We start from the raw sequence: 13,017 nt of genomic DNA, 5'->3' as shown, positions 1-13,017 counted from the left end.
GGTCATGGTACGACGTGTATTTGAGGTCAATAATTTAAATTCAATGAATTGGGATTTGGGAACAAGCTAAGGTTGGCAAGCACAGTGTACAAAAGGACTTAGTAGACCTGAGGCAGAAATAGGAATGGAGGGAGGAAATGAAAATTACTTTGCAGTCGTACTTAGAATTTGCAATCTTCAGACAAAATGCTGAAGGTGTGCTTTATGGGGTATGAAGGTGAGGGTAAGGTGCATAGATTACGTAAGTGGTTGGAGAGGGAAGTTTCAGGCTTGTCAAATTTAACTTGAAGGAATGTCCTGCTTATTCAGGCTTGGCACTGGCTGATCAGTTACAGGAGTCGAGCACAAATTGAGTGGGTGGGCAAAATGTATAGCATATCAATAATTGTGAGGTTATCCACTTTGGTAGCAAAACAGGAAGGCAGACAGCGGAATGTTGATATTTTGGGAATGGGAAAAAAGGTACAACAGCCAAAAATCAGGGTGACTTGATTGTCCCTGAGAGAAAGCACACAGGTACAGCTATGAAGCAGGCAGAGGATTCGAGTACAGGGTCTTGGTGAAACCACACTCAGATTTTGCGTCGTTTTGGTATCCCAATGAGACGACAGATGTTCTGGCCAAAGAGGGAGTGCAAAGATCAATCAAATTGATTTCTGGGATGGTAGGTCTTCTGTATAAAGTGAGACTGAATCAGGTAGGACTCTATATTCATTGGATTTTAGAAAAATGAGAGGGGATCTCATGGGAGCCTATAAAATTCTAACAAGATTAGACAGGATAAACACAGGAAAAAACAAAGTATGCTGCAGCAGCTCAACAGGCCTGGCAGCACAAGTGGAGAAAGAGGAACAAGTTAATGTCGAGCCCAGTAGAACCTTGCTTCTCAACTGGAATGCCTCAGAAATTTGCATTCAAATGCAGGTGTATATTCTGAATGGCCAGACAGTCCGGAACCAGAAGTCAGAGTTAAGAACGCAGATGCCATTTAGGACAGAGATGAAGAGAAATTTCTTCACCCTGGGAACAATAAGTATGTGGAATCCTCTGCCACACAAAACTGTGGAGGCCAAAATGTTGAATGCCTTCGAAGGAGGAGACAGACATAGTTCTCAGAGATAGAAGGGATCAAAGGGTATAGGGAAACAGTCGGGGCAGGATACCAAGTTGGACGATTAGCCATGATTATTATGACTGTTAGTGTAATCCTAAAGGCTCCAATAGTCTACTCACGCTCCTATTTTCTTGAAGTCAAGAGTAACTTCAGAGCAGTGGAAATTGACAACTATACAAAGATGAACAGTAAAGAGAATGTCAAATGATAGAAATTCCAAGTACATTTATTAACTGAGAAGCTTGGGAGAGAAATGGGAAAAGAATTATAGGCCATTGTAGCACAGCCAAGCTGCAACGTCACAGGGGTAGACATACAAGATTGACAGTGCTGGACGAGGAAAAAGGATGACTAAAGATCAATAATACAATATTATATGCTTCAAATAAAAACAAATTGTTGGAGAAACTCAGCAAGTCTAGTAGCATCAGTGGAGACAGAAACAGGTGTTAAATGCTTCAAGTCCATTATAACAGTTCTTTGGATCTCCTAAAAAGTTCAGACCAATAGGCCTCCAGATTCAAATAAAAATAGTCAGTCAGACTGGACTTAAAAATATTAATTCTATTTCTCCTGCTACAAATATTTTTTGGTTGCAGATCATATCTTTGCTGACAGTATTCAGTTTTTTTGTTTAAACCTTAAAATTCAGTTGTACAATAAAAGCCCAATGACTTGATCAAAACAGTCCATTTGCTTTCAACAAATCACTTAAACTTCGAGCCACTGACCTGTCCAACACCTCATTGCGACGATTTGAAATATCATCCTTTGCATAATGGTCAGAGCTAATCAGCTGATCAGCAAAGGCTTGCAATGCTGCAATCTTCTCTTCCTGTTATAATAAAAATCAAAATAAAACAAAATAAATTTCTGATGAAGCTTTTCACTCAAAGATTCTCTTCATTGACATAAAATTACATAACAAACACTTTGTGACCATTTGTGATGGACTGGGATACATAGGGTTACCATGCAACGGTTTCTTTCCTTGAATTCCGTGCAAGTCACTCGCAGCATTAACATTTTTCAAATAGAATTTGGGTTGTAATTTATATTTTCTGGTAAATCAATAGAATTTTTTTTTTAATTCTTTGCCAACCTGAAGCCAGTGCAGCTCTGAAAACCTGGTTCAGGCATCATGACTAAATTTATACTTACACTTCTAATTTAATGACATATTGTATTTGAGTACTGAAGGTTTGAAGACGTGAAAAGTGTGTTACCATTAGATAAATCGTGCATCACTAATAGCTAGATCGATTGGTATTTTCAGCTTGAAGTAACTAAATTAATAATAAATTTGACTTGAGATTTTACATACAGCTCACTGAACTCCACTGCATATGCCTAAAACAGTCCCAAAGACAGTAGCTTAAAGAATTGTAATATCTATCTTCAAGCACTGAGTGGCACTGCTATGCTGAAGGCATGCTTCTGCACTTCAAGTGGTCGAAACTGGTCATTACAGATAAATGTACTGCAAGGTCACAATAGGTTCTAACCTATTTATACAATTACTCATCTTCCTTAATCATGCTACTACACACGGATTGTCAAATATCTTCCTCGCTTCAGGTCCCTTCAGTTTCAAACAAACACTGTTTGTCTCCTATCTTAATTCATTTGCAATAGGTATTCCCCTCAGTGAAACATCTAAAGACATCCCACATATTAAAGAATTGAGCCTTTCTACTGGCATATTGTCTGCAAAAGGTAAAAACCTCAAGCATTAACTCTATTTTTCTCTCACTCTCTACAATTTCTTCCTCTCTGGCTGAGCATTCCCACCATCAAGACGATGTCAGTGTAGCGGTATATTTGTCAGCCACCAGAATAAACGTGGGGCAGTGGGATTAGCTCTGGCAGACACCAGCGGTACCCTGCAGTCAACTTCTACATTTCACAATGCAAAATCTGTAAAAATCTAAGATCTGCGAAGACTAAAGCTGCTGCCAAATTCCTGTTAAATCTGGCTGCATCACCCACCTCTATTTTTTCCAATGTCAGAGAAAAAATTTCATGCTTATGAATGCACACTGCTCTATTACAGTAATAGTTTGGGATGTTTACTACTTCCAGATCACACGAAGTTCAGTGATTAGTCATTTTCCTCAAATCATTAAGTAAATAAGAATCCACAAGTGTGCAAATTATATATGTACTCAAATAGATTAGATTATGACCGAATACCAAAAATGCTGTTTTTCCTTACTTTTCCATTCTGAAAAGTTACTACACCCAGCCATCATGTTTCTGCTTAAATTACCTGTGATTTATTTGAAAGGTAATAGAGCCTAAAGAATTACACTTGAGCAGGCTAATTAGATACATTACCATTTCTACAATAGGTTTCTCTTTGCCCATGATACCTGAACAGTGATGGCTTTATCAAAATCTTCATGTTTCTTGATGAGGGCCTCCACACTGTCCAGGGAATCACCTTTATCATCACTGGCCAGAAATGCTTCACGTGCTGCCATCCAGTTCTCAGCCTGTTCGCAGTCGCGGTTAAACAGCTACAAAAACAAAAGAATCAAAATGTTATGCCAGAATTGATCTGCAAAAGTACAAATGCATCCATTCCTAAATTCCCATTTCACTGGAAAGCGAGGACTCATTACATACAACGACAACATATCGGCACCAATTGCTTGAACAACGCTCCATTTTTAAATTAGAATGCAAGACTGCTAAATTTACCCAAGGAATAAAATTTTCAAGATGTGACATGAGATATAAATCACAATGACTTCTCTCAAGTTCTTACCAGAATAGAAAGTCTTAATCATCTTAGATCACATAATACAACAGACAAAAACTGATTGCTGCAAAGATGCAAGTTAGAAGCACCTTCCAAGTACACTATGGACCTATTTCCTATAATATACTATCTATTTTTTAATGAATATACTCTGACAGCATTTGGAAACTGGTGTAATTTAGTGACAGTGATAATAGATAGCTGTACATTGGTGGCAAAGTTTAGCTGTGTAATCAGAAACTCTGAAGGTCTAACTTAAAGGCGTACAGCACAAAGTACAGTAACAAGTAGACAAATTTACGGTGAACTAAACTTCAAAAACTGAGAAAGGTAGGTGGAAGAAGCTTCATTCAAATAAAAAAATTAGATAAGTTATTTGATAATGAGAAATCAGAAGGACTGAGCATAGAGCAGAACAGAAGCCCAATCAACACAGCAGTCTCTCAAATGGGGAAATTCGGGGAAGGGGAGTTAAGGCAAACAGGAATAATGCTATATAAAGAGAGATGGTAAGGGTCAGCAGGTTTCCACACAGACTGGTTAACCAGTCTCCAAAACCTGCCCAGTTCCTCAGTTAAACATCTAAGCCCTAGATAAGTTTTCATTTTGATGATTAACAACTGCCTTGCTGCATTACTTCTTAAAACAAGCCAATAACGTTTTCAAAGAAGGTTGCTGATAAAGATTAACATGTTGCAACTCACTAACATTGCAGTATCTATTCCAACTGCTGTGAAATACTCAAATATTTGTCACTTCTGATGCAAAAGGCTGGCTTTTGTCTTTTTGGCCTATGTTAAAACCCTTTAGCATTACTGTCCACAAATGCATTTCTACCCAAATGTTCCCTCTAACAAGATTATCATTTGAGTGTTTGAAACCATCTTTTAATACTTAGGAGAAGTGTTCCCTAGAACTATCCGTATTTTCAGGACGTTTCTTTCAAGAAATGTTTGAAATCCAGTGATCTGCAGAATTAAACTAGGGCAGGAAACTGTTCACTTCTCCAGCAGGACCTAATAGAACTCGAATAAGTTCCAACTGGGGCATCAGCTAGACTTACTACACAATAAGATGAGCTGCTATAAAATACTAAAAATGCTAGAAACAAAATCAGTGCAGAAAGACCGTTAAATGTTTCATGAATGCGATCAAACATATTGCCTCTTTCTTCATACATTCTGAAGATTTCCAGTAATTTTTGTTTTTAGTTGACATTTTGCACAGAACAATGCGCGGTCTCATTACCTGCAGCTCCAGACATTGATCTAACATCATTCTGCGTTGAATCCAGGCTTTCTCCAGATCTGCACGTTCATGCTCCAAGATGTCCAACTTCTCCCTGATTTCTGGGCAAGCATAGTGCCCACGAGAAAGCAGCTGGTGCCCAAACTGTTCAAATGCTTGGAAAGTGCCAGCCCTGGCATCAATTTCAGTACGATGCTCCTGCAAAAAAAAACAGCAAATTCAACATCACAAAAAAGGAAACAAGCAAAAGGTTAAACAAAAAATTAATTTTATAAATTTGTATAATGTTAAAGGCAGAGCTTTTCCAATTCAGAATTCCTACAGCATATCGAAGGCATGAATTATGGAACCACAAAATTGTAGCCACTGATTTCACAACTATTAAAATGCACCAAAAAAAAAAACAGGCACATGTGCTCCCAGCATCCAACACGAACAGTAAAGTGAAGCATCACCCCTTAGATGCTAAAAAGAAATAAAAACATAAACTGGAAATTTTAAAATTACTGAATGCTGTAAGAATGGAATGGACTGCAGAAGTCACAGACACAATGTTCAGTAACAGACACATGGACGATAAGGGTAAAATTCCCTTCTGCCATCATTAAAAGTGAGCCCTGAAGGTTGGAGGTAAGTTTCTTATGTTGTCAAATAAAGCTGGCATGGCAGGCCACAAACGTAACACCTTGTCAAAACAGTAACAGCTCAGTTCATTCTAGCATGCTTATTTTAAAAAGAACTCGGACATGATATAAATAAACAAGACCATGGTCAGCTCTACAGCTAGAATGGATTTTAATCCATATCAATGGATCAGAGCGAATGGTCATATCCAAAAGCTTGATTAAAAACCTACAATGCATTAACCACCACTTAAACAGAAGTTTCTCCTTTAAAAGAAAAAAAAACACTTAATAATCTTCAACCTCAACTTTGGGCAGGATTATTTCAATTGTTTATTACCTGGTGTCTTTCTAACAACGCCTCTGCTCCAGTCACATCCTTGGCCAGTTCATCTGAAGACACCAATCCTCGGATTCCATTTATCCAGGACATGAGATCCCTGTGAAAATAACGAGGGCAGATCAGCTGGGTTACTTGCTTTCAATAACTTTTCTCACACAAACATGTGAAACTTTGAGAGTGAGCTACTTATAAACAGCAGGAACTTTAAACAGCAATCGGCTATGGCAACCTAAATAGCATGAGCCAGACTTGACGACTGATTGTACAGGTGATTTCTGGGCTTGGAGAAGTTGAGCTATGTATCTCTACAGACTAGGAAAGAATTTCCACTCCATAATAGCTACACAAAATACACCCTAATGATTAGCTTTTCAGCTTTGCCAGGAGACATGTTACGACATCTGACTGAACGATGAAAAGACATCCAATTACTTTAATCCTTTTTTGATTGTAATAGACCAACATATGGTGTTTCAGATGATTCACTTTGCATGGCATAAAATAGAAGGTAATAAACTAACAGAACGTTCTGTCTATGGAACAATGATTACCTGTTGGACAGTGACCGGAAGATTTTAATTATATCACTATAACTGTGGGTAATATTAATTGCAGCCTCCACTGCTCTTTCAATAAAAGATGGAAAACGCCAGAAGATACACCATTTCAAAAAAGGTCAGCTAATAGTTAGGTGCTGATTCCTAACACTTACGCTTTGCATTCACACAAATTTTAATTTCAGTTTTCCACAACCCCTCTATTTCTTGCCCACCTAGAGGGTCAGGGTGCCATCAAACACATTGTTATTTTAAGAAATTCTAAGTAGTAGATCTGGCAAGGATAGGTTCTCAAACTCAGCAGTGATGAGACAGAACTTTGCTTATCAGCAGTATGAAATCAGGTGTATGGATACATGCCCCTCCACAGATATACAGGAAAAAAACCCAAGAATGGAATTGCACCAGAACACCAACAAAAACCGCTGTCTTGCAAAGTTCTGATAGTACAAAAATATCTTAAAACCAGGAGGGAAATTTATTTCCCCACAAAAGAAAATCAACAATGATAACTTTCAACATGGGGCATACTCAAGTATTATTACGGGACCTTTGATCTATGGTGATTAAAATGGGAAAAGATTGAAGGCAAGGAGAACAGACTTTTCTGATCTCCCAATCCACTTCTATATATAAAAGAGAAGTGTGAAATTTTGTGGTTTCAGAGATTCATTCAGCATTTGGATTTCCCCATTATTCTAACACAGATGAAGAATGGAATTAACCAAATCCTATTCTGATACTGTTGTTTATGACAAGAGTTATGGAGTTTTGGACTGGTTTGGCAAGTAATCTCAAATTGACTAGCCTCTAGATTTCTGCATAAAAGCCAAAAGACCTGCGGATGTTGGAAATCAGAAAAAAAAACAGAAATTGCTGATAAAGCTCAGCAGGTCTGGCAGCATCCGTGGAGAGAAATCTGAGTTAATGTTTCACATCCAGTGACCCTTCCTAGAACTCTTTTCTGAGGAAGCTCTGAGGACTGTTCGGAGTTCTGAGGTCACTAGATGCGAAACATTAACTAATATCTCTCCACAGATGCTGCCAAAACTGCTTAGCTTTACCAGCAATTTCTGTTTTTGTTTCAGATTTCTGCAATTTGGCTACTGCATTTGCACCAGTTTACTCAGATGTTTGCTTACTAAAGATGTAAAGCAATATAATCTATTAAAACAGATCTGAAGGAGGCTCAAATGGACATGAAAAGTTAACTATGCTCTCTCTCCCAAGATGCTGCCAGGCCCGAGTTGCTCCAGCAATTTCCGGTTTTGTTTCAGATTTCCAGCATCCATAGTCTTTTGTTTTACTTTATCCTCATTACCGAGGAAGGAGCAGTGCTTAAAATTTACCTGAAGTCACTTAGGAAACGCTGTAGGTCATGAGAGTCATTCAGTTTTCCTTTACGCTGGTCAGCACGCTTCCCCAGACTATCCCAAGCCTGATTCAATTCTGTGCATTTTTCTTGGACATCCTCAACTGATTCAGGATGAGACTGAATCAGTCGATTTGCAGTCTCACCCAGAGAGTTCACCTGCATTCAATAATTAAAACTCAGATCATGTAATACATGCCATAGCAATAAATACATCGGCAGATTTAGGACTGGCTTGCAATACATCAGAATATATTTTCTGCTCCTGCATGCATTAGCTCAGACTAAATTCCTCTATGTCTAATGAATGAAGCAATCCTTTTGGACTAATGTCTATATTTTTTAAAAAACCACAATAAAATTTAATTCTGGGGTTCATATTCAAGCACTCCCATTCAAGATAGTGGCAGAGTAGCAAGGCTGCGTGCAGGCCCAAGCCCAGCGAATACTGCTCCTCATGGCAAGTGGAAGCAGTAGTGGCAGCACTGACTTGCCAATGCTCGAGGCCAGTGGCAGCATCGTGAACAGTGGCTGCAGCAGGATGGTTGGCGAGACTATAGCAGTGGCTTGGTCTGGCAGCTGAGCCAGGGACTCCTGGGTTTGGCAAGATAACAACTGCAACAGTAGCAGCATGGTATACCTGGAGTCAGGACCCCAATCATCATCAAGGTGGTGGGTAGAGTGATGGTTCAGCCTGGGGCCCAGCAATGAAGAGATGGCACCCAAGGAGTGGTAACTCCTTGTTGGTGGGTACAGTGCAGGCAGCAGAGGAGGTGGTGGCAATGCAGGCGACATTGGTGAGCCAGCTTAGGGCTCAGGACTCTCACATTTTTTATCCTTTTTAATCCTTAAATCTATTCAAAACGGCACTGGAGAGTGTTGAAGCATTTTGCTGTATTTTACTGCATTATTCACTGCAAAATGCAAGTGACAATAAATAAAATCATTCATAAAAGAATAGTTAGGATAACGTACTCTATTTCTATTCTATGCTTCTTAATCTACAACCTGTGGCGTTATCTGCATTTACCATTTATTTTCACCCCACTGCTGTTACACATAGGGTTCTCCATCTGATTGCGGCCTATTTGAAACAGGTTTTCTCCTGTGCCCTCAGCACAGTGTCTTGAGGAACTGCCACTCTTATTGTCTGACTTACATTTACATTGCAACAAATATTGTAAAATAACAAATCGCACTTTTGCTTTAAAATGGATACCCAACATGGTCTCAGGAGTCTGAGGTAGCCGCAGGAACATTCTGGGGAACTTGGTTGGGAGGGTGGGTGAGGAATAGTTTTGATTTCTAAGTCAAAAAGTTAAAAAAACAGTTTACTACAGGCAGTAGATGAGGTTCAATGTGTGGAAGTGCGAATTAATACATTTTGGTAGACTGCACACACAGGGAAATTATACTGAATTTGCTTAGGACACTGGTTAGTGCTCAGTTGGAGTAGTGTGCAGTTCTGAGCAGCATGTGTTAGGAAGGGTGTGAATGCATTGGAAAGTGTGTGCAGAGCAGGTTACAGGAATGGCTCCAGGGATGAGAAATGTCAATTATGAAGACAAATTGAAGAAGTTGCTTCAGTTGGAGAGAAGACCAAGAGATGATTTTGGAAATTTCAATCAAATCTTGGGAGGTGTGTGGAGGGGGTCAATGAGGGAAAAAAAGTGTTCTTGCTCGATAATGGGTAAAATATGAATAGACAGAGGTTTAAAGTAAAATAATTCGCAAAAGCAGTGAATGAGATGCTAGAAACAAAAGCTTTGTTCACTTAGCGAGTGGCTTGGGCCTGGACTGCATCATCTAAAAGTATGGCAGAGACAGGTTCAACCAAAGCATTCAAAATGCCATTATTTAAGTAATATTGATGATTTTTAAAAAAAAAAGAGATTGGGGGAAGGCAGGAGAAACGGCAGAAAGTCACTTTGCTTATTTTGGACAGCCAGTACAGACATGACGGGCCAAAATGCTTTTATTATGGCACACTTGTTACAGAAGAAGTTTGCAATTCTGTGTTTACAAATATAGCTCACTTTATCTCCCAGAGCAGCAAGATCCCGTTCAAATCCCTCATGCTTGCGTTGCAGAGCCTGGACACTTGCAAGGTCATGTCCATAATTATCAGTGTTGAGAGCCTGATTTTTCTCTTCAATCCATTCTTTCGTTTCATCAGCATCTCTACACAAAATCAAACAGCAACCTTAAAGATATCTATATATTATTAAAATAGTTTCCTATACAAAATTCCAAACAAATCAATCCTAATAAATTATTTTCTAAATATCCACATTCGCAATTAAGCATCTAACAAAAGACAGCACCAAGTAATCTCCTTTCTCAGCTTCACACATCCCTACTTCTGGCTCTGTGCATCAACAGATAGATCTTTGTTATTCCAATCTTTCACAGCTACTCACCTGTGGAATCTCTGCACTTCATGTGCACTTCCCAAGACCTGGCTGCGTTCCTCAGCCAGTTGTTGCAGTGATTTCCAGCGCTCATTCAGTTCCTGAGAAATGTGGGGGGGGGGGAAATGAAAGCATTAACCCATTTCAACTCCGATAATACTGCAGTTTTAAATATTTTTACTCAAAAAACTATTGGGTTTTAACCAGATACTTCAGGCATAGCTAGCCTGGAAACATTCAGTTTGGTGTCTGTAATGTAATTTCACATTCAAAAAACCATCTGTTTTCCATTAATGTATTACCTGTAACATGTATATTTTTGTGAAATAAATGATGAAGTTTTAAAAATCCATCATAGCTGCATGCTATCAACATATCAGCAAGTAGGTAACAGGATCCAGGATTATCCAAAATTCTAGTTAAAAATTTCTCAGTTACAAAATGATATGCATCTAAGTAACAGAAGAGATATGGCCCCTCTGACCTTAAACCTATGCTCTCTAGTTTTGGACTCCCCTACTCTGGGGAAAAGATCTTCACTCTCTGTCCCTCATGATTTTATAAGCCTCTACGAAAGCTTTGCCTGGGGCACAGGATGCTGAGGGGAAATCTGCCAGTCTCAGTAACATCCTCGTAAAGATCTTCAAGGCCTACAAAGATTCTAACAGCATTAGGTGAGGTAAATGTAGGAAGGATGCTCCCAATGACGGCAGAGTCCAAAACCATGGGTCACATTCTAAAGGATATGGGATAAACCATTTAGGGCAGAGAAGTTTCTTCATCCAGAGAGAGGAGGAGTGACAAGCCTGTGGAAATCCCCATCACAAGAAGTAGTTGAAGCCAAAAACTCATGATTTCAAGGCAGCACTGGATATAGCAAAATGGGGATAAATGGGACGAAAGGATATGGAAAAAAAAAGCAGGAACTGACTATTGAGTTGGATAATTAGCCATGATTATAGTGAACAGCAAAGCAGGCTCAAAGGTTGAATGGTCCACTTGTGCCTATTTTTTGTTTCTCATTTAAATCTATACTGCTCTTGGTGTTACCTTTTCTCTTTGAGTAAATTACTACCTCCATTACATTTGTTTTCATCTTCCTCTTCCCCTCCCCTCCACTATATTGTCCTTCTTCTACATAATCCTCTTCCCACTTGCTACTTTGTTGCCATATTCCAAGTTACATTATTTTTGTTCCATATTGTCCCCATATCATCAGCATTCACAGAATTTTCAATTAACCCATCCTTATCTTTTGTGTCACTTGTTCCTTTTCCTCTACCTCACCATCATTGCCATTTTTAAAACTGCCCCAAATCAACAAGATTATGGACCATCATGGAGTCCAACTGTCACATACTTTCAATGATTCGAATTGTACTTAGCTCTTCTGCGAGCAAAACGCTTGATATTTTCTCATATGCTTCATATTATCTAGATTACAAAATTATTTTGGGTTTTCTTCATAAATTTCACATATTTCAAATACTGATTAAATATGCTTTTTGTTTTTAAGGGTTAACTTACGTTGCCAAGATGTGATTTTACAATAAGTATTCAGTTAGCTCAGTTGCCAATGGCATATAGCAAGCAGCATTTATGAACACAACATGTTTACTTTGCAACAGAAGCACGAAGTGCAAGGAAGGAAGGACTGTACTCTAGCTGGGTCACTGGCGAAACTAACCATAATAGTGTTACAGTGCTCTGCCCCTTGTCCTAAGTGAGTGAAGGTAGCGCAAAACAATGAGAAGCTCATCACGTATTTGAGACAGGAGCAAGAAAGGCTGTGCCAGGAGCAGATCCAGTCGTTCTTACCTTGATGGCATTAAAGCTAGCCACTGCATATGTTGCCTGCCGCACAGTCTAAACCGCAACCATGAATCACAGCAGTGGGAAACCAAACCAGTCACGATCCATCAGTTAGTGAAGAGAAACATGAAAATTAGGAATATGCCCACTCAGAACTAACAGAACATGGCATGCGAGAGTTCACCATCAACAGAAAATTGTTAACTAAATTTATAATTCCCTTTTGATAGCCAGATTAAGTGTAGAATGAGAAAGACAGGCCACACCCTTTACCATTAATACATTACTGACAGTTAAGAAAGCCTTCAGAGACGACAGACAGAATGAAGGGGAAATCAAAGACTGCCAGGTTAAACAGAATACATAGGTCATTTTAATAATTTGAGAAACAGAGAGAATGAAGCATGTGAGCTCCTCTACAAAAAGCACTTTAACCTTTGTGCTCAGATAACATCAACAAGTTACAGACTGATATCTGCACTGCTCAGATTTGATTTGGAGATTAAAAAAAATCACAAATCAAGTATTGAACATTTAAAATGCCACCCAAGTTGTGCAGTGCTTGCTCACAGCAAGAACTCCTCAGCTTCTTCCCTACTTTCCAAATATTGACTGGGAACACTATAGTTAGAGTACTATAGATGGGTCAGTTTTTGACAAGTGTGTGCAGCAGGGCTTCCTGACAGTATGTAGATAGGCCAACAAGGGGCAAAGCCACAGTAGATTTGGTACTGGGTAATGAGCCCAGCCAGGTGTTAGATTTGGAAGTAGGT

The 13,017-nt window shown here is 39.0% G+C and overlaps 1 protein-coding gene across 10 annotated transcripts in view; it reads right to left on the bottom strand.

Moving 5' to 3' along the window:
- The window catches only part of sptan1 (spectrin alpha, non-erythrocytic 1), a 110,004-nt gene that overhangs the window by 43,201 nt on the left and 53,786 nt on the right, over positions 1-13,017 (bottom strand). For 9 of the 10 annotated variants that reach the window (XM_059638348.1, XM_048559275.2, XM_059638347.1 and 6 more), the window contains 8 exons: positions 12,251-12,298; positions 10,442-10,533; positions 10,058-10,202; positions 7,999-8,180; positions 6,090-6,189; positions 5,127-5,324; positions 3,487-3,633; positions 1,846-1,949 (listed from right to left, as the gene is read on the bottom strand). In XM_059638348.1, coding sequence (XP_059494331.1) covers positions 1,846-1,949; positions 3,487-3,633; positions 5,127-5,324; positions 6,090-6,189; positions 7,999-8,180; positions 10,058-10,202; positions 10,442-10,533; positions 12,251-12,298 — 1,016 coding nt within the window. The remainder of the gene's footprint in view (positions 1-1,845; positions 1,950-3,486; positions 3,634-5,126; positions 5,325-6,089; positions 6,190-7,998; positions 8,181-10,057; positions 10,203-10,441; positions 10,534-12,250; positions 12,299-13,017) is intronic. The other variant, XM_059638349.1, reaches the window with a different exon arrangement.

Source organism: Stegostoma tigrinum, chromosome 29, assembly GCF_030684315.1.
Source record: "Stegostoma tigrinum isolate sSteTig4 chromosome 29, sSteTig4.hap1, whole genome shotgun sequence".
Lineage (NCBI taxonomy): Eukaryota > Metazoa > Chordata > Chondrichthyes > Orectolobiformes > Stegostomatidae > Stegostoma > Stegostoma tigrinum.
Note: the sequence above shows the minus strand (reverse complement) of the source record. Positions and strands in the feature narration are given on the sequence as shown.